The 22,916-nt window shown below is 42.5% G+C and overlaps 1 protein-coding gene across 6 annotated transcripts in view; it reads left to right on the forward strand.

Moving 5' to 3' along the window:
* ptpn4a (protein tyrosine phosphatase non-receptor type 4a) overlaps nucleotides 1–22,916 on the forward strand; it is a 428,661-nt gene that overhangs the window by 250,576 nt on the left and 155,169 nt on the right. For all 6 annotated transcript variants that reach the window (XM_072470160.1, XM_072470166.1, XM_072470164.1 and 3 more), the window contains 2 exons: nucleotides 14,614–14,677; nucleotides 18,525–18,697. In XM_072470160.1, the coding sequence (XP_072326261.1) occupies nucleotides 14,614–14,677; nucleotides 18,525–18,697 (237 nt within the window). The remainder of the gene's footprint in view (nucleotides 1–14,613; nucleotides 14,678–18,524; nucleotides 18,698–22,916) is intronic.

Genomic DNA, 22,916 nt, shown 5'->3' on the forward strand with positions numbered 1-22,916 from the left:
ACGCTGCGGATCTGGGTTTCCTACCCGCCCAAATAAAGCCAGATATCAATTCATTAATCTTAATTAAAAAGGTTTTATGTGGAAAAATGGGGAGACATTGACAGAAAAAGAAATCTAGGGAGTATGTTTATTTTTGTCAATGCTGCCCGCCAAAGGTAGAGGAAGGTTTTTTCCACCTCTGTAGGTCTGTTTTGACATTGTTGACCAGGCTTGAATAATTCAATTTCTGAAGTGAGCCCAATTGTGGGTTACCCTTACCCCACACAAGCAAATGGTTACCAGAGGCAGAAGGGTAACATGCCTAAATGGGCTTGCCTTCCAAGTTGGCTTGATCGGGAAACATTCACACTTGCTTCCATTTAATTTATAGCCAGAAAAGGAACCAAAGGTATTAAGTGTCTTCATTATGTCATTGATTGAGGGAGTATGCCATCGATTGAGGGAGGTGGGTCTGTAATGTATAAAAGTAGGTCACCTGCATAAAGAGATGTCCAATATTCCACCAGATCTAGATTGATACCCCTCCATTGATTGGAAGCTCGCAAGGCTATAGAGAGCAGCTCTATTGTCAGGGCGAATAAAAGTGGGGCGAGTGAGCAGTCCTGTCTAGCGCCCCTTTTCAAGGAGAAGTGGTCTGAGTGTGAAGTGTTCACGTGAGCGTGGCCGTAGGCACGGTAGCACAGTGGGTAGCACTGTTGCTTCATAGCGCCAGGGTCCCAGGGTCGATTCCTGGCTTGGGTCACTGTCTATGCGGAGTCTGCACATTCTCCTGTGCCATGGTGGGTTTCCTCCGGTTGCACCGGTTTCCTCCCCACAAGTCCCGAAAGAGACGCTGTTGGGTGAATTGGACGTTCTGAATTCTACCTCTGTGTACTCGAACAGGCGCCAGAATGTGGTGACTCGGAGCTTTTCACAGTAACTTCATTGCAGTGTTAATGTGAGCCTACTTGTGACAATAAAGATTATTCAATTAAATTAAAATTAACAAGCGGATCCAAGAGACCAATTTATGACCGAGAATCTTCCGAGAATCTCAAACAAAAATAGTCCCATTCTACCCCGTCAAATGCTTTTTCTGCATCGAGAGACATTATCACCTTTGGCTTGGGTGCAAGGGAGGGGGAAAGTATAACATTCAAAAGGCAGCGTATATTTGCTGGTAATTGATGGCCCTTCAGGTTCTCCAGGTCGCTCAGTTTTGCTGTCATTGTTTTGTTATCTTCGATCACAGAAGCAAGGTCGGACTCCAAGGAGATGATTCTATCTCTATGGTCAGACAATATAGTTTCCATGCCCTTAATTGTAACTCCCTAAGCTTCAACAGTTTTGCTGTCGTTTCGAGAACTAAACGAATGGAGGCCAAGGTCCCCTCAATTAAGATCTGCAGACAAGCGTTGTCGTTACGTCTCGACTCGATCTCCAAACTTTGGTGAGAGGCTTGGCTGTTAGTGGAATGGTTGGAGAAGAAGCTGCCACTGCGATCTTACCACCAGTTGATCCCCGAGAGACTTCAGAGTTTGTGGATGGTATCGGGCCAATTGTTTTCTGGCTTTGCCTCTCTTGGATGTCGCCAAGCAAATTGCAGGATTGTTCTGAGCAGTTAAGGACCCATGGCAGCGGGAGAAAAAAGGGAATAAAGGTCAGGTTTCCAGCGGGAGCCACCTCGTACGCCTCTTCCCCTCGCATCACGCCACGGGAAAACCTGTTAGAATTTCATGGGTTTCTCTGAGATTCCCCCTCATTCTCCTGAACTCCTGCGAATATAATCATGAATGACTCAATCTCTCCTCATTTGTCAGTCCCGCCATCCCAGCAATCAGTCTGGTAAATCTTCACTGTGCTCCCTCGAAAACAAGAATGTCCTTCCTCAGATAAAGAGACCAAAACTATTCCAATGTGGTCTCACCAAAGCCTTGCATAATTGTAGCAAGACATCCCTGCTCCTGTACTCTAATCCTCTCTCTATGAAGGCCAAAATACCATTTGCCTCCTTTACCACCTGCTGCACCTGCATGCTTACCTTCAGAGACTAGTGTACAAGGACAACCAAGTCTCGGTGCACATTCCCCTCTCTCGATTTATAGCCTTTCAGATAATCTGCCTTCCTGTTTTTGCTACCAAAGTGTATAATCTCACATTTATCAACACTATACTGCTGGCACGATCTGTGGTTAGCACTGTTGCTTCACAGCACCAGAGTCCCAGGTTCAATTCCCGCTTTGGTCACTGTGCGGAGTCTGCACGTTCTCTCCCGTGTCTGTGGGTTTCCTCCAGCTGCTCCAGTTTCGTCCCACGGTCCCAAAAGACGTGCTTGTTCGGTGAATTGGATATTCTGAATTCTCAGTGTACTCGAACAGGTGCTGGAATGTGGCGACTGGGGGATTTTCACAGTAACTTCATTGCAGTGCTAATGTTAGCCTACTTGTGACACTAATAACGATTAAAAATCACCGGTAAATCCTCGCTGGCGGGCTGCCGCTGAAAAACAGACGGCAGGTTGGTCAGTAAATCCCGCCCTGCATCTGCTATGCATTTGTCCACTCACTTAACCTGTTGCAATCACACTGATGCATCTCTGCATCTTCCTTGTGGCTGGTTTAGGAAACAATCTCTCACATTCCTCTTCATGCAAAAAAATTTAAAATGTTGTTTCTTTCTAGGGCAGGATTGCAATGATGTAATTTAGAAGCAAATCCAGAAACTAATGTGTAAGCTTGTATCTGGTGGCAGTAGCATTAGACTGTTCAATGTTCCAGGCATTGAAACCATCTGCCTGATGGGTTGAGTGCAAGGGAAGGAAAGTGTTTTGTGAAATGCTGGAAAGTTGGCATCATTCTTAGCAAGAATTGTGCAGCAACCATTTATTCTTCAGAGTAAGGAGTCCCATATTTATAATGGTTTGACATTTATGGATAAGGTGTTAAAAGGAAAGTAATTCTTTGACGCACTTCCAATATAAATTTAGGGTGAGAACTGTCACCATGGTACCTGCCTGCAACAGTAGTGGACTCGCATTCAAATGGTCATTAGATAGACATTTGGATGATAAGGGAATAGTGTAGATGGGCTTTAGAGTGGTTTCACAGGTCGGCGCAACATCGAGGGCCGAAGGGCCTGTACTGCACTGTTATGTTCTATGGTCTGCTAATTTGACTGCCAGAACTTATTGTCCTTAAACTCTTTGATTCCATTAAATTGTCAATAGTTCATGTGGTAAAGGCTGAATAGTAGAGATGAAAAAGTAATGCATGTCATCCAGGTTGTTAGGTTATGATGTATATCTTCTGCCCTGCCAAGGTGTAGTATTGCTGGATATGTAATGCAATTAATAAAGACTTTGTCAACTTATACAATAGTCATAGATATTCTTAGGACCCAGTATGAATGGTGCTACAGTGAGTAGCACTGTTGTTTCACACGCCAGGGACCCGGGTTCGATTCCCGGCTTGGGTCACTGTCTGTGCAGAGTCTGCACGTATTCCCCGTATCTGTGTGGGTTTCCTCCGGGTGCTCCGGTTTCCTCCCACAAGTTCCAAAAGAGGTTCTGAATTCTCCCTCTGTGTACCCGTACTGTAACGACTGGGGATTTTCACAGTAACTTCATTGATTGATTTGATTTATTGTCACATGTAACAAAGTACAGTGAAAAGCATTTTTCTGCGGCCGAGGAACGTACACAGTACGTACATAGTAGACACAAGAATAATCAACAGGGAACATTGACAAATGGTACATCGACAAAACAGTGATTAGCTACAGTGTGGAACAAAGGGCCAAACAAAGCAAATACATGAGCAAGAGCAGCATAGGGCATCGTGAATAGTGTTCTTACAGGGAACAGATCAGTCCAAGGGGGAGTTGTTGATGAGTCTTGTAGCTGTGGGGAAGAAGCTGTTCCTCTGTCTGGATGTGCGAGTCTTCAGAATGGAAGGGTCTGGAAAAAGACAATGCCTGGGTGGGAGGAGTCTGATAATGCTGTCTGCCTTCCTGAGGCAGCGAGAGGTGTATACAGAATCAATGTGGGGATGGCAAGCTTGTGTGATGCGTTGGGCTGAGTTCACCACAGTCTGCAGTTTCTTGCGTTCTTGGACAGAGCAGTTGCCATACCAGACTGTGATGCAGCCGGAATGGATGCTCTCTATCGCACATCTGTAGGAGTTTGAGAGAGTTGATGCGTATATGCCAAATTTCTTTAGCTTCCGCAGGAAGTAGAGACGTTGTTGGGCTTTCTTGACTGTTGCATCAACGTGAGTGGAGCAGGGCAGACTGTTGGTGATGGTGACCTCCAAGAACTTAAAGTTATCTACCATCTCCACTTCGGAGCCATTGAAGCAGACGGGAGTGTGTGTCGTGCTGCGCTTCCTGAAGTCGATGATCAGTTCCTTGGTCTTTCCAACATTTAGAGAGAGGTTATTTTCGGTGCACCATGCAACCAAGTGATTTATCTCCCTCCTGTAGTCTGATACGTCGTTGTTTGAGATGCGGCCCACCACAGTCGTATCATCCGCAAACTTATAAATTGAGTTGGAGATAAATATTGCCACACAGTAATGGGTGTATAGGGACTCCAGTAGAGGACTGAGCACACATCCTTGCGGGGCTCCGGTGTTGAGGACTGTTGTGGAGGAGGTGCTGTTGCCTATCCAGACAGATTGCGGTCTGTTGGTGAGGAAGTCGAGGATCCAGCTGCACAGGGAGAGGTAAAGTCAAAAATTGCGGAGTTTGGTTATTATTCTTGTTGGGATAATGGTGATGAAGGCGGAACTGTAGTCTATGAACAGCAGTCGTACATAGGTGTCCTTGTTGTTGAGGTGTTCGAGTGTTGATTGCAGAGCCAGTGAGATAGCGCCTGCTGTGAACCGATTGCGGCGATAGGCAAACTGCAGTGGATCGAGACCGTCTGAGAGGCTGGCAGTGATCCGTCTCATGACTAGGCGCTCGAAGCATTTCATGATAACAGTCGTTAGGGCCACCGGTCGGTAGTCGTTGAGACAGGCTACCTTCTTCTTCTTTGGTACTGGTATTATGGTGGCCTTCTTGAAGGAGGTGGGTGTTTTGTTACCTGTGTGGTAGGTAACGTGCTACTCAATCCTTGGTTAATGATGAGGTCTTCTGAATCTCGATGAAGAAGACTCAAACTCGTCCGGTAGTAACAAAAGGTTTATTGAGTAACTATAACAATAATTGCATGAGTTCTTTACTTTAACTTTGATACTAGTGATAAGGTTAACTAGATCTAACTACAGTAACTATACGTAACTCCATTAGCCATCTGAACTAATCTGATACTGCCCTGGTCACAGTGCACCCAAGAGAGAGGGAGAGACCCAATGTGGTTGCTTTTATACCCCTGTTGGTCTGGCCCTCTAGTGATCATGTGGTGCTACTGATTACACATTAACCCCTTATGTACATGCACATACAGAGATCACGACAGTGGGGACCTCCGAGTGGAGGAGTGAGTTGGTGAAGATATCTGCGAATACACTCGACAGCTGGTCTGCGCAGGCTCTGAGTGCTCGCCCACTCCGTCGGAGCCCATCGCTTTCCGCGGATTCACTTTCAAGAAGGCAGCTCTTACCTTTGAGGCTGTAATAGTGGGTTTGTGTGTGTCCAGGGCTGTTGGGGCGGGTGGCACTGATACATTGGCTGACTGCTCAAAGCGGGCATAGAACTTGTTCAGATCATCGGGTAGGGATGCTCCAGCCCCAGATATTCCGCCTGGCCAGCCTGTGATCATGCGTAGGCCCTGCCATAGCCGTCGTGGATTAATGTTGTTGGCCTGGGACTCTAGTTTGATGCGGTATTGTCTTTTTGCATCCCTGATGGCTTTCCGTACATCGTACCTGGATTTCTTATATCGGTCAGGGTCGGCAGACTTGAACGCCTCCGTCCGGAACTTCAGCAGGGAGTGAACCTTTTGGTTGAGCCAGGGTTTCCGATTGGGGAATACCTGTATTGTCTTCTTCGGTACACAGTCCTCGACACATTTACTGATGAAGTCTGTGACGGTGGTTGCGTACTCGTCCAGGTTAGCTGCCGCGGCCTTGAATATGGACCAATCCACAGTCTCCAAGCAGTCGCGGAGGATGTCCTCAGATTCCTCGGACCCGCACTGCAGTTTTCTTGACTGGCTCAGCACGCTTGAGTTGCTGTTTGTAAGCCAGAAGTAGGAATTCCGACTTGTGGTCGGATCTGCCAAAGTGTTGTCGGGGAATGGAGTGGTAGGCTCCTTTGATGCTCATGTAGCTGTGGACCCCAGGGTGTTTGCACCTCTGGTGGCGCAGGAGATATGTTGATGGAGTTTGCGCAGGACCTTCTTGAGGTTGGCTTGGTTGAAGTCTCCAGTGTTAATGTAAGCTTACTTATGCCACTGATAAGATTATTATTATAGTTTAACCATTGCTGACTAATTATATTCTAGGCAAGTGAAAGGGCACGAAAATCAGAAAGATAATTATTGAAAAGTAACTGTTTTGAGAAGAAATTGTACAATTTGTGGGCACACCTGTTCAAAGTCTCAAATTCAGGCAGTGACCCAAACCGGGAATCAAATCTGGAACCCTGAATCTGTGAAGCAACAGTGCCAACCACTGTGCTTCTATGCCTTTCACTTATGGAAGCAGTTTCTCCCTACCTACCCTATCCAGGCTTCTCAAGATTTAAATACTTTAATCACATCTTCTCTCAGCCTTTTTTACTTCATGAAAAAAAAGTCCCAACTTCTCCATTGTATCTTCATAACTGAAGTTTCCCATCCTTGGAATCATTCTTATAAACTTCTTCTGCACTCTCCATCTGATGCCTTCACATCCTTCCTAAAATGTGGGCCCAGAATTGTAAGCAGTATCCCAGCCAAGGTCTCACTAATGTCTTACGTAAGCTCAACAAAACCTTGTTTCTCTATGTCCCTATTAAAAAAGCCCAGGATACTATATGCTTTAACTGTTCTCTCAACCTGTCCTGTCACCGTCATGACATAAACACCTAGGTCCCTATGCCCCTGCACCACCTAGAGTTGTATCCTTTATGTTACGCTATCCCTTCATGTTTTTCCCACCAGAATGTGCCACCTCCCATTTCTCCGCATGAATTTCATCTGCCACCTATCCGCCCATTCCACCAACATGTCTATGACCTTTTGAAGCTCTACACTGTCATCCTCACAGTTTAAAATGTTTTCAAGTTTTGTGTCATCCACAAATTGAAATTGTTCCCTGTACACCAAGGTCTCTAACATTAGATCAGATAATATGATTTAAATGTATCTATTGAATTGTCTGTCTTTTTAATGTCTTCAGTTAAAATTTAATGTCTTCAGTTAAAAAGTATATCAGAAAGGTTGAGCAGGCAGTGAAAGTATTGGATATAGTTTAGAAACAGAAAAGCATTCAATACTCTTTGGGAACTGTCTACAGATCTGCTAACAACAGTAGTAGCAGGATGTACAAATATGGAGAGCAGAGAAGCATATAGCTACGGCAAAGTGTCCTTAATACAAAGTTTTAATTTTAACATGGATTGCGGTGCAAAACAGCTCAGTCATAAAGGCAATCAACTTCCCAGGTCTACCAGGACAGTTCTCTGAAATTATATTATGGTTAGAATTCTCAGGAATAAATAATACACTATTTACTTTTGAGTAACGAACCAGTAGATTATGGTTGTTGGAAGTCAATCGTCTCCACTCCCAAGATGTTGATGCAGAAATTTCTCGGGGAGCATCCTCAGCCGAACTGCTTCATCAATGACTTTCTACCATCATAAGGTCAGAAGTAGGGATGTTTATTGATTGCACATTGTTCAATAACGTTCATGACTCCACAAATACTAAAGCAGTCTGACAACATTCAGGCATGTGTTGGTAAGACACAAGTAACATCTGCACAACAGGCAGCATTGGCCATGTTTAACAAGGGAGAATCTAACCATCAACCGTTGATCTTCAACAGTATTATCATCATTGAATTCCCCTTTATCAACATCCTCGGTGTTACCATTGGCCAGGAACTTAACTGGACTAGAGAAATCCTGTGACCACGAAGATCGGAAGCTTGAAATTCTGTTGCACCTGAAAAGCTGCAGGGTATAAGTTAGGGCTGTGATAGACTACCACGTGCTGAGATACATTCATCTGCAAAAACAGTTAAGAAGCTTGACATCACTTAAGACAATTTATCGGCACCGCACCAACCACATTAAACATTCACTCCCTCCACCAGTGGCAGTGCTGTGACCATCTGCAAGATGCACTGCAGCAACTCGTTCCTTTCCTCAGCACCTTCCAAATTGGTGGCCGCTACTGCCTAGAAGAGGCATGGTGACCTCACCTGCATTTTCCTCCTTTCACTCACTGAATTAAAATCGTGAAACTCTCTCGATAACAACTGGACTGGAAAAGGTCAAAAAGTTTGCTCAGGGCTGCCACCTCAACGACAGTTGGGATGGGCAACGGGTTAAAAACATATTGAGTGAATTGGCAACCTTATGGCAAATGGAGTGCAAGTTGAAGGTGGCAAAGTGGAGTATCCACTTTGGATACTAGAAAGATACATATAAGCTGTAGAACAGACTTTTGAGAGTCCCATCACATACATTATTTAAAAGCTAGTATCCAGGTGCAAAGGAGAAGCTAATGGAAGATTAGCCTTTATCTTGACACAGCAGCTTATTTCAGTTCAGACCCATCTGTAGTTCTGTGATCAGTTTTGCGCACCCACTTCAGGAAGGGATATATTGGCCTTGGGGGGGATGTAGTCCTCACCAGAATGATGCTGGGGCTTAGAGCATTAAATTTTGAGGGTATCTCATATAAACTTGGGTTTTAATCCATTGAGTATAGAAGAATGTGGCGTGATCGGATCAAGGTTTTAAAAGGTCTGGATAGGTACGGAGAAATCAAGACTGGGAGATTTCTGTTAGATATGGATATTGAACAATATGGACATAGATGAATTGGAGTAAAGGTCAACCATGTTCGAATTGAATGGTAATTCACAGGACTGTGGGCTACTCTTTTTCCTAAAATATCTTCTCTATTTAAAAAAAACACACGCCTCTAATTGTATCATCTGTTTTTAATTGGCAGAACATGTAAGCGTTAATTTGTTTGTTGACAGATGCTGCAAATTTAATTTTGATAGCAATATCGATGTGCGCTAGCATAACCAGCGAAGGGGAGAGCTGATGGTCATTGAGAATTGCAAGCCTCTTCCCTCACTCACTGATGTTTTCAGGATGTTGAGACTTTTTTTTTTAAAACCTACAGAAACAATTGAAAAGTGCTGCTTTTGAGGAATAGCTGTATAATTTTGAATAAGGCATGCCATCCCAAGTCAGAAAAGCTGCGTTGATGTTTGACAGCTTTGGCATTCATATGAATTACCTGCATCCAACTGTTGTTGGCACTGTAAGCTCTTGAGGAGCATCGAACACAACTGCACAGGCTGACAATCGTTATTCTAAATGGACACTAGTGGCTGTCTCTGAAGCAGTGAAACTCTTAAGTGCTTGAGTGCGCTTTTGCAACTAGCAGCACGCTTGGTGTTATTGAGAAAATCCTGATGCTCACATTGGTGATTCCAAAAATTATTATTCCTGTGCAGGAGCATGGTGTTGCTTGTTTGAGCTACTTTCTGAGCTCCACGAGTAGATTCAGTGAGCAATGTTAAGTTTAGGAAGCAGCATCCCTTTGCTAGGATGCCCAAATATTCTATTTGCAATTTCTGGGAGGTGGATGACAAAATGTGCCAGGTGACCAAAAGACTCTCTTTCCATGTCACAAATACAGCTGACAGTTTTTTTGCAGAGAAATCTCTGTAGCCAATGAGATTAAATGATTGAGAAATAAGCAGGAGGACTGAGGAGGCCGTTAATAAATCAGACCCTGAATTCAATATTACATCCGGTACAGAAAGGCAAGTTGTGAGTGAGAGATTACATCAAGCGATAAAGGAAAAATAAGGAAGTTTGAATTATAAATTTGACATTGAAGAATGAGTCATCACACTTCAAATTATTTACTTTCCAGCCAAGAGAGGTTGATTTGAAGAAGTTAGTAATGTGTAAAAGGAGTGCTAAAGCTGTTAATTACCAGATTTCCAGTTGGACAGCTAATGTGAAATTATAGCAATGTATTGAAGACAACCACATGGCAGATAAGTACAAGGTGCCATTTTCACACAGTTTAAAGCAGAATGGCACCAATCAGTCAGCAATTGCAATGATTTGTGTTTCACAAGGTGTCAGTTCCCTGTTAATTACTGATAAAATGTGTGCATTAATAACTGAATTGTTCAGGCAACATTTAAAAAAAAAATTAATTCAAGGGATATGTGCTTCACTGGCTGGGCTAGCATTCATTGCCCATCCCTAATTGCCCTTGAAGGTGGTGATGAGCTGCCATCTTGAACCGCTGCTGTCCATTCTGGTGTAGGTACGCCCACAGTGCTTTTAGAGAGGGAGTTCCAGGATTTTGACCTAGTGACCGTGAATGAATGGCATTATATTTCCAGTAAGAAGTCTTAAAACACCAGGTTAAAGTCCAACAGGTTTGTTTCAAATCACTAGCTTTCGGAGCATTGCTCCTTAAGTGAATGAAGAGGTAGGTTCCAGAAACATACATGTAGACAAAGTCAAAAATGCAAGACGATACTTTGAATGCAAATCTTTGCAGGTAATTAAATCGGTAGGGGTCCAGAGAGAGGGGTAATCCCAGGCTAAAGAGACGTGAATTGTTTCAAACCAGGACAGTTGGTAGGATTTCACAAGCCCAGGCCAGGTGGTGGGGGGTGAATGTAATGCGACATGAATCCACGGTCCCGGTTGAGGCCTTACTCCACATCATTATATTTCCAAGTCCGGATGTTGTGTTGCTTGGAGGGGAACTTCCAGGTGGTGATGTTCCCATGTATGTGGTGCACTTGTCCTTCTAGATGGTAGTGATCATGGGTTTGGAAGGTGCTGCCTAAGGAGCCATGGTGAGTTCTTGCAATATATCTTGTAAATGATACACACTGCTGCCACTGTTTGTCGTGATGGAGGGAGTGAATGTTTGTGGAAGGGTTTCCAATCAAGTGGGCTGCTTTGTCCTGGATGGCGTCAAGCTTCTTGAGTGCTGCACTCATCCAGGCAAGTGGAGAATATTCTATCACACTCGTGACTTGTGCCCTCATTTGTGCCTTGTAGATTGTGGACCGGCTTGGGGGTCATGAGGTTAGTTACAAGCTGAACGATTCCTAGCCACTACTCCTCTTGTAGCTACAGTATATATATATATTTATATATATATATATATTGGCTACTCTTGTTGAATTTCTGGTCAAAGGTAACCAACAGGATTTTGATAGTGGGGGATTCAGTAATGGTAATGCTATTCAATGTCATGGGATGATGCTTAGATTGTTTCTTGTTGGAGATGGTCATTGCCTTGAACATTTATGATATGGATGTTGCATGCCCCTTGTCAGCCCAAGCCTGGATATTGTACAGGTCTAGATACATTTGGACACTGACTGCTTTAGTATCTGATGAGTCGCAAATGTTGCAATCAATATTCTGAAATAGTCAACAAACACCCCCACTTCTGACCTTATGATGGAAGGAAGGTCATTGATGCAGCAGGGCACAGAGCCTTTGCAGTATGAAGTGCCTTCAGCCATTTCTTGATATCATGTGGATTAAATCAAATTGGTTAAAGGCCAATCTGTGATGATGGGAGACCTCCAGAGGATGACGAGATGGATCAGCCACTTGGCACTTCTGGTTGAAGATTGTGGCAAATGCCTCAAGCTTAACTTTAGCACTGATGTGCTGGGCTCCCTCATCATTGGAGGTGATATTTGTGGAGTCTCTTCCTCCAATGAGCTGTTTAATTGTCCACCACTATTTAGAGCTGGATGTGACAGGGCTGCAGATCTCATGTGTTGGTTGTGGGACCACTTGGCTCGGCCTATCACTTGCTGCTTGTGCTGTTTGGCATGCAAGTAGTAGTCTTGTGTTGCAGCTTTATCTCATTTTTAGTTATACCTGGTGTTGCTCCTGCCATGCCCTTCTGCACTCATCATTAAGGGATCTTTGATCCTCTGGCTGGAGTGGGGGGATATGCCATGGCATGAGGTTACAGATTATGGTTGAGTACAATTATGCTGCTCCTGATGGCCCACACGGCTTCATGGTTGCCCAGACTGTTCTTAATGAATGCCATTTTGTCTGGTGGTCTGGAGTTGATACTGAGGACTCCGAGGCAGCTCCTGCCCAACTGTATACCAATGTGCTGCCACCTCTGCTGGGTTCGTCCTGCCAGTGGAGTGATGGTAGTATCTGGGACATTGTCTATAAGGTATGATTCTGTCAGTATCACTTGTCAGGCTGCTACTTGACTAGTCTGTGTGACAGCTACCCCAATTTTGGCGCAAGCCCCCAAATTTTAATAAGGTGAACCTTGCAGGGTCGATAGGGCTGGGTTTGCCATTGTCGTTTCCGGTGCCAACGTCAATGCTGGGTGGTCCGTCTGGTTTTATTCCTCTTTGTAAACTTCATTTGATACAACTGATTTGCTGGACTATTTCAGGGGGCATTTTAGAGTCAACCACATTGCTTTGGGTCTGGAGCAGCATGGCAGGTTTCCTTCCCTAAAGGACATTGAACCAGACGGGTTTTTAGGACAATTGACAATGATTTCATGGTGTCATTAGACTTTTGATTCCAGATTTATTGAATTAAAATGCTGCCTGATGTGGAAGGATTTGAACCTGGGACTCTGGATTACTATCGAGACAATACCACTATGCCACTGACCCTTACACAATATCTTGTAGGCATCCATTGGAATTTGCATTCATTCACTGAGTGCAATGTGTAACTATAATGCAATTAAGACCTTTTAAAGTGTTGGAGGGAAGAAAAACCTCAAGTCTGTTCTCGACCCGTGGTGTTGGTAAAAGTTTGTTTAATTCGGAAAAACTGCGTGCACACAGGAGAGATAGATTCTGCGACTATCCTGTAGCTCGCAACAGTCAGCTCTGCCTGTCCTCAGAATTACATGCTTATATATTTAAAGTTCTTCGGCGTCACAAGCAGGTATTGATGTCACTGAATCATTCAGAGCAATACAAAGTGATCAGTATGCATGTTTTCTGGTCCCCGTAATGGGAAAACGAGTAAAGAATACAATGTTTCCTTACAACCTCATGGGTTTGTGCTTAACATATTTAACTTCTAGAAGTTGGAGCCTCCTATGTTTCCTTTTTCATATTCAAATGCTCTGTGAGATGATTAAATCATTTCCACTGTGGGTGATTTTAACCCCTTGCTTGCTGGTTTTCCCTTGGTATATGTTTAACCCCTTGCCTGCTGGTTTCCCCTTGACCTGTGCTATTACAATACTTCGAGACATCTTTATTATACCAATCCTGACACATATAGCAATTTCCTCCGCTAACAAAAGCATACTTGAGGTTCGTTAAACTGGATTGTGTGACAATTGCATTTCACAAATTTTAAAATTAGTTTTGCCAGGGCCATAAGAGGTTGTTAAAAAGTAGTTAAGACTTGGTATACTGCTAGAAACCCAGCTACACGTTAACAAAGCGTAACTTTCTCGGGAGGGGTGGTTAACAGTAACATAGAGCAAGTTCTTATTCAGTGATTTGTAAAGATTGTTGTCTATGGGCACTTTACTGTCTGTGGAAGGAGGGGTTGAATGGCATTTCCAGCTAAATCTAAATGAGAGCCATTATGGAATTGGAACACTCTTGACTCAGAATATGAGGTAATAGTGCCTATTTTTAATAAATCTGTATTGGATGCTTTTTCATATATTACAGTGAATTTCAACTACATCCAGCTTCCTTTTCCCTAAAATAAACAAAACAAAACTATATTGCTGATGTAATTGGATGAAACTAAACAAAATTGCTCAGAAGTAAAAGAGCTGAATAAATAGCCAATTAATAATTGAATTATATTACTTAAGGTTTTTATCATTTTGGATGCGTGTTCATTTTTCCTCTTTAGTAATTTAGCCTTAACACTTCTGATAGCGCATGTCCAGTATCTCCAAACCAGCAACCTCGGGACTGAGGTTGTGTCGGATTCCAGTCTGGATTTCGGGTCGGGCGGTTTGGACTAAGGCAGGTTGGGTGGTTCATGGATCACTCTGAGCATAGAATAGACAAGCGTGTAAGCGGCAAAAGGAGTAATTGGTCAGGTGCCATACTGCGCCACTAGACTGTAGTAATTTATTTTAAAGCAGTTTTCAAAATAAGGTTAACCCATCAGGGGTCAGCTTTCAGTAGCAGCTTTCTTACCTCGCTGAGAATATCACGGGCAAACCTCATTCCCAAGACTTGAGTATGTTATCTTGGCTGATGCTACCATGTAGAACTGTGGGGGGGCTGCTGCTCTATTGTAAGCACCATTTTTCAGATGAATTTAAAGTCCTGTCTGCTCTCTCAAGTGCCTGTAAAAGATCCCACAGCATTATTCAGAAAAAAACTGGAGAGTTCCCCATCATCCAACAACACAATTAAAACAGTTTTTAAAAAAATTAAGGAATGAATCTCTTTGCGACACTATTTGAAATATTACTATTAATCATTTCCTTTCACACAGGTTGAAGATTGTAAAAATCTCATTTAAATGCAAACAGTTCTTCGTTCAGCTTCGAAGAGAATTGGTAAGTAAACTCTCCTTGTCATTTGTGCTGTCCCTAGCCTGAAATAGCTTCAAGAAGCAATAAAAGACCAGTAGTTGATCTTGATGTGTGTCACAGATTAACTGTGCACAGGACACTGGCTAATTACAAATTTATTTCTGTATGTTTACTAACTAACTTGCTGGAGCTTTTTGAGGCTATAACAGAAAGGGTAGATGAGGGTAATGTTGCTGATGTGGCATATATGGACTTTCAGCAGGCATTCGATACAGTGCCATCCACAACAGACTTGTGAGAAACGTTATAGCTCATCGAATGAAAGGGACAATAGCAATGTTGGTACAAAATTGGTTGAATAATAGAAAGCAGAGAGTAATGGTCAATAGATAATTTGGGGGCTGGAGGAAGGTATGTAAGGGGCGGTATTGGGACCCTTGCTTTCCTGATATATATATATATATCTGCATCTTCATGTGCAGGGCACCATTTCAAAGTTTGCGTGTTACAGGAAACTTGGAAATATTGTAAACTGTGAAGAGGACAGTGTAGAACTTCAAAAGTACATGGACAAGTTAATGGAGTGGGCAGATCGGTGGCAAATGAAGTTTACTGCCATCTAGACCTGGAACTATATTGCTGTTCCTTCACTATCGCTGAATGAAAATCCTGAACCCCCTTCCTGATAGCCCTCTAAGTATACCTATAAAGTCGCCATCGTCCCAGATGACCATAGGCTGCTTTCCCCTTTTGAGGGGTAGAGCTTGACTGGTAATGGTTTAACCTGAGGATCTCCACATCTCAGGTGAGGGGCAAGGTTAAGAAGGCAGGCCTTCATGAATAATCTATAACCACTACAGTGGTTCACAAAGGTGGCTCACCATCACCTCAATAGATAGCATTTAGGGAGGGACAACAGTTCTGGTCCTGCCAACGATGCCCACATCCCATGAAAATTGCGTTTAAAAATGTATTTCATCCATTTTGGTCAACCTTGACTTGCATTGGCTGGAATTGAAATATGTACTTGTTTTACACCTAATAACTAAGTTTGGCAACAGCCACTTGAATTCCAAGACTATTTAATTGTATTTATTTTCCAACTAACTATTGATGTTGCCAAAATAATAGTCATCATTGTAACATTCGAGGCATGTCAGCTATAAAATTTGTTTCATGCTAATATTTGATTGCTGTGTATGTTTTTTAATGTTACAATTTTTCTGGCTTAAGTGTTACAGTTGGTAACGAGAAAAATCATGACTGCAAATTTTATTCTTTCCAAACAATTGTTTCACAAGATAGAATGAACGCAATCTTTTTTAAAAAATCTTTCTGCTAATTGCAATCTTATTGTGTCATTTTTGAATTGGAGATAATTTTCCCTTTGGGTCCTGTACTGTATTGTCACTCAAACTGGAGATTCTGCGCATATGCTCCAAATTGCAATTGGGGACTGTCAAACGTTGCAGGAAGAATGCAAGACTAAAAATAAATTGCATGGAAATTATGGTAAAGTACAATTTGTGAAAATCCACTTTGGTCATATCACAGGTAGATTAGCAAATTAAACTGAATATGAATTATGACTTTTGAAAATCAAGCATGCATCAAGCCTGACTGAGTCACGAGATGGCATTGGGCCTTAAAATCATTCCGAAATAACCAAGTTCTGGAAATAGCTTGCTGAGGAAAATTTGTGCATGTAACATTGTGATGTGCAGGGTGGTGTATTAGGAAGTCTATAAATAGGAATAGCCATTTTGCAAGACAAATCAGTCAGTTTGTGTTTGCATGACATTTTAACCAATAAATCGGGTTTTGCTCTCCATCCTCTTGAGATTGAAATTTGCAGCATAGCTCAGCTTTAATGTGTAGAAAAGTATTTCAACCAGTAACTCGGCAAATCTCACTTCACAGCTAGAACTGGTACCTGTCCAACATCAGTCATTTGTGAAGACAGTCATAGTAATATTGCAGATTTAACATAATTTGATATCTATTGATGGCCATTGCATTTTGACGGAACATTAGTAATATTGCTCGGTGATGAATGGCTTTAAAAATTTTCAGCTTTTACACATAATTAGAACATTCCAAATATGTTTTTTTGTTATAAGATTGTTTTATGCGGGACTATTATCAGTAATCTATTTTAGTGCACGAGTGTTGTTGAAATGTCTGGAGCATGTTAATGATTTGACAGTGAGACCGTTTGTTTGCTTGGCCTTTGTCCTGTGCATTGTATACTGGTCTGAATTATAATGGATGTGTTGTAATTTGTTCTATGCAAATGTATAGACCCAAGATCTGTGCTGGTGACATGACTTAGCTTGGTTCAAAAAAAAATTAAAGTAGTCTTTGGGGAGAAATTTGAAGGAACAAAATTAAAAATTTGAATAGCTTATTTTTAAGAAAGAATTATTGACTAGATCAGCCAAATTAAAAATGTAATGATCTTTAGACTTCGTATAATGTTATTTCATACCTGAAGTACTTCAGTAAATAGTGAATGCTGTAAGCATGTCCCTAGGTACAATTCAGAATTTAGTGAATTAAGCCATCTAATTTTTAATGTTTTCATATCTCTCTGATTGCCATTTCAAAGAACCGAACGTACTTAAGTGATTGTAGTCTATTGAAAGACTCAGCATATGTTCAGAAGCTGTCGGGTACTCGGGAGAGAAGGAGGAAAGCCAGTAGATGTTCCTTGTCATAAAGGGAATGAATCAACTGAAATCCATTTTTTATATAGAGTAACCATACTCCCATGGTGGGGGGGGCATCATGGATCAGTCCCCAATCCTGTAATCCCACGTATGTTGTCTTGAAGTAAATAAAAGGGATACATCGATGTTCTCTTGAACTAATATTCCATTTCAGTCCTGAAATGGTGACTTATGGATATTGGAACCTGAAAAAAAGCAAGGTGTTGGAAATGCACAGCAGGTCCATCAATATCAGAAAAAGAGACAGATTAACATACTGTCTCTTTCTTTTAATTAATTGCAACTATCTGGGTGGAAGCTAATAAATGTAACTTTAAGAGAAAATAATTTACCTCAAAGGGAATTGAAACATCAGCATTTAGTGCCTTGTCTTGTGCTGACCATTGTCCTGCCACTATATGCCTCGATTTCCTTTGCCCTTGTGTGGTAAGAAAATAGCCTTGATGTTTGCTGTATAAGTGAGAGAAAGGGGAATAGTGGGACAAGGGAGTAGGATGGGAGTGGTATTTAAAATGGGAGGAGAATTGTGTGAACACTGGTGTGGATCAGTTAAACTAGATAATCTGTCCATGTGCTTTTGATGCTAATTCTAGTGCTACTCTTACATTGAGTTGATGTGTACTGCTGTTGCTGATAAGTGGGGCTTGTGCAGTGCTAAAGTAAACTTGCCATAGTCACTATGACAAATCTCACCAGTGGCCTGTCTGAGCCAATCCAATAGGTTTAATTTGGGTTAGGTGGCGACTTCACAAGAGCAATGCATTGGTTGCTTTTGGTGCAAACACACACTTAATTCAATAAACTAGCTAATAATATTGGAGTTCCACCTTGCCCAACATTATAGCCAGATTGGCAATTTTAATGTTCAGCTGTTCAGCATTCCACAAATTGATGCTTGGCTGTAACAAATGTATGACCTTTTGATCAAATTTTCAATAAATCTGCTTAAGACCCCAGAATACAATTTTTAAATTTAAAAAGTGGTGTAACTGGCCATTTATTCCTCTATATTGTTGATTAATCACATTGCACCATTAAAGAAAATTAGTCTGTCTTTTTGACATTTTAACCAAACTGAACAGAGATGCTAAAGAAATATTTGCATTTCGTCAATTAACCTTTTCAACTTTTTCTCTTATCAGCATGACTCAAGAGAAATATTACTAGGGTTTAATATGGGGAACTATCGAGCTTGTAAGAATTTGTGGAAGGCTTGTGTGGAGCATCATACATTCTTCCGGCTAGAAAGACCAGTACCTCCACAGAAGAACTTTTTTGCACATTACTTTACATTGGGTTCAAAGTTCCGATACTGGTAGGTGCGAATGATTTATCGCTTAATGTTTACCAGCATAGCCATTGAAGGTATACAGTAAAGTACCATGATTTCAGCTTTTCATAGAATCAGAGAAACTTGTAGCAAGGAATGAGGCCATTCAGTGTGCTGTGCCTTAACTGGCTCTTTGAAAGAGCGATCATGTTTAGTCCCCCAGCCTTGCCCTACAAGTTCCTCCCCTCAAGTACATGCCTGACTCCCTTTTAAAATTATTTATTGAATTAGCTTCCACCACTTGCAGGTGGAACTTTCCAGATCTTCGCTCTAGATTTTTTTCGAGTGATTTTGAATCCATGCCCCTCGTCATTGAATTGCCAGTAGGAATATTTTTCCCTGTTTACTCTCTCAAAACCTTTCATCATCTCAAACCTGTTTTTGATCACCTCCATTCCAAGGAGAACAGTTCAACTTACATAAGAACTAGGAACAGGAGTAGGCCATCTGGCCCCTCGAGCCTGCTCCGCCATTTAATGAGATCCTGGCTGATCTTTGTGGACTCAGCTCCACTCTCCGGCCCGTACACCATATCCCCGAATCCCTTTATTCTTTAGAAAGGTATCTATCTTTTTCTTAAAAACGTTTAAAGAAGGAGCCTCAACTGCTTCACTGGGTAAGGAATTCCAGAGATTCACAACCCTTTGGGTGAAGAAGTTCCTCCTACACTCCGTCCTAAATCTACTTCCCCTTATTTTGAGGCTATGCCCCCTAGTTCAGTTTTCCCCGACCAGTGGAAACAACCTGCCCGCATCTATCCTATCTATTCCCTTCATAATTTTATATGTTTCAATAAGATCCCCCCGCATCCTTCTAAACTCCAATGAGTACAGTCCCAGTCTACTCAACCTTTCGTCATAATCTAATCCCCTCAACTCTGGGATCAACCTAGTGAATCTCCTCTGCACTCCCTCCAGTGCCAATATGTGCTTTCTCAGGTAAGGAGACCAAAACTGAACACAATACTCCAGATGTGGCCTCGCCAACACCCGATACAATTGCAGCATAACCTCCCTAGTCTTGAACTCCATCCCTCTAGCAATGAAAGACAAAACTCGATTAGCCTTCTTAATCGCCTGTTGCACTTGCACACCGACTTTTTGCGACTCGTGCACCAGCATACCCAGGTCACTCTGCACAGCAGCATGTTTCAACATCTTACCGTTTAAATAATAATCCATTCTGCTGTTATTCCTCCCAAAATGGATAGCCTCACACTTAGCAACATTGAATTCCATCTGCCAGACCCTAGCCCATTCACCTAACTTATCCAAATCCTTCTGCAGACTTCCGGTATCCTGCACGTTTTGCTTTACCACTCATCATAGTGTCGTCTGCAAACTTTGACACATTGCACTTGGTCCCCAACTCCAAATCGTCTATGTAAATTGTGAACAACTGCGGGCCCAACACTGATCCTTGAGGGACCCCACTAGTTACAGGTTGCCAACCAGAGAAACACCCATTTACCCCCACTCTCTGCTTTCTGTTAGTTAACCAATCCTCTACCCATGCTACCACTTTACCCTCAATGCCATGCATCTTTAGTTTATGCAGAAACCTTTTGTGTGGCACCTTGTCAAAAGCTTTCTGGAAATCCAGATATACCACATCCATTGGCTCCCCGTTATCTACAGCACTGGTAACGTCCTCAAAAACTTCTACCAAATTAGTAAGACACGACCTACCCTTTGTGAACCCATGATGCGACTGCCCAATGGGACAATTTCCCTCCAGGTGCCCCGCTATTTCCTCCTCAATGATAGATTCCAGCATTTTCCCGACAACTGAAGTTAAGCTTACCGGCCTATAATTACCCGGTTTCTGCTGACCTCCTTTTTTAAACAGTGGTGTCACGTTTGCTACTTTCCAATCCTCTGGGACCATCCCAGAGTCTAGTGAATTTTGATAAATTATCACTAGTGCGTTTACAATTTCCCTAGCCATCTCTTTTAACACTCTGGGATGCATCCCATCAGGGCCAGGAGACTTGTCTACCTTTAGCCCCATTAGCTTGCCCAATACTGCCTCCTTAATGATTACAATCATCTCAAGGTCCTCACCTATCATATCTTTATTTCCATCAGTCACTGGCATGTTATTTGTGTCCTCCACTGTGAAGACTGACCCAAAACACCTGTTCAGCTCCTCAGCCATTTCCCCGTCTCCTATTATTAAATCTCCCTTCTCATCTTCCAAAGGACCAATATTTACCTTAGCCACTCTTTTTTGTCTTGTATATTTGTAGAAGCTTTTACTATCTGCTTTTATGTTCTGAGCCAATTTACTTTCATAGTCTACCTTACTCTTCTTTATAGCTTTTTTAGTAGCTTTCTGTTGTCCCATAAAGACTTCCCAGTCCTCTAGTCTCCCACTAATTTTTGCCACTTTGTATGTTTTTTCCTTCAATTTGATACTCTCCCTCACCTCCTTAGATATCCACGGCCGATTTTACCCCTTTCTACCATCTTTTTTGTCGGTATGAACCTTTTCTGAACACTGTGAAAGATCGCTCGGAAGATTCTCCACTGTTCCTCAACTGCTTCACCATGAAGTCTTTGCTCCCAGTCTACCTTAGCTAGTTCTCTCATCCCATTGTAATCGCCTTTGTTTAAGCACAAAACACTAGTGTTTGATTTTACCCTGTTATCCTCCAACTGTATTTTAAATCCCACCATATTGTAGTCGCTCCTTCCAAGAGGATCCCGAACTATGAGATCATTAATCAATCCTGCCTCATTACACAGGACCAGATCTAGGACCGCTTGTTCCCTTGTAGGTTCCATTACATAATGTTCCAGGAAATTATCCCGGGCACATTCTATAAACTCCTTATCAAGGCTGCCTTTACCAACCTGGTTAAACCAATCGATATGCAGATTAAAATCTCACATGATAACCACTGTACCATTTCTACATGCATCCGTTATTTCTTTGCTTATTGCCTGCCCTACCATCCTGTTACTATTTGGTGGCCTATAGACTACTCCTATCAGTGACCTTCTCGCCTTACTATTCCTGATTTCCACCCAAATTGATTCAACCTTGTCCTCCATAGCACCAATATCATCCCTTACTATTGCCCGGATGCCATCCTTAAACAACAAAGCTACACCACCGTCCTTACCGTCCATTCTATCCTTTCATATAGTCTGATACCCTTGGATATTTAACTCCCAGTCGTGACCATCTTTTAACCATGTTTCAGTAATGGCCACTAAATCAAAGTCATTCACGATGATTTGCGCCATCAACTCATTTACCTTATTTCGTATACTACGAGCATTCAGGTAAAGTACACTTATGCTGTTTTTTATGTCTTTATTATGAATCCTAACACCTTGATCAGTAACTTTTCGCAAATTATTTTATCCTCTTACCCTTTCTCCTAATTTTCCTTGTCTTTGAACCCATATCTCTACATAATAACCTGTCACGTAACCTGCTGCCTTGATCTCCATTAACCATTATACTGTCCATAGCTTTACTCTTCCCTTCCCCCCAACTTGCTAGTTTAAAGTCTTTGTGACCAACCTATTTATCCTATTCGCTAGAACACTGGTCCCAGAATGGTTCAGGTGAAGACCATCCCAACGGTACAGGTCCCTCCTGCCCCAGTACTGATGCCAATGCCCCATGAAATGGAATCCCTCTTTCCCGCACCACTCCTTTAGCCACGTGTTAACTTCCCTAATTTTCTCAACCCTATGCCAATTGGCACGTGGCTCGGGTAGTAATCCAGAGATTATAACCCTGGAGGACCTGTTCTTTAATTTAGTCCCTGGTGTTTGATAATCCCCAAACAGGTCCTCTTTCCTAGTCTTACCTATGTTGTTAGTCCCAACGTGGACCACAACAACTGGATCCTCCCCCTCCCTCTCCAAAATCCTTTCAAGCCGATCAGAGATGTCCCTCACCATGGCACCGGGCAGGCAACATACCATGCGGGACTCTCGATCTGGCTTACAAAGGATGCCATCAATCCCCCTAATTATAGAATCCCCTACAACTACCACTTGTCCTTTTGCTCCCCCCTCTTGAATGGCTTCCTGTACCACGGTGCAGTGGTCAGTCAACGCATCCTCCCTACAGCCCTCTTCCTCATCCACACAGGGAGCAAGTACCTCATACCTGTTGGACAAGGGTATGAGGCTGAGGCTCCTCAACTCTTAAACTCATGATCCCCCTACCTGCCTCCCTTGCA

The sequence above is a fragment of the Scyliorhinus torazame genome, chromosome 2 (assembly GCF_047496885.1).
Source record: "Scyliorhinus torazame isolate Kashiwa2021f chromosome 2, sScyTor2.1, whole genome shotgun sequence".
Lineage (NCBI taxonomy): Eukaryota > Metazoa > Chordata > Chondrichthyes > Carcharhiniformes > Scyliorhinidae > Scyliorhinus > Scyliorhinus torazame.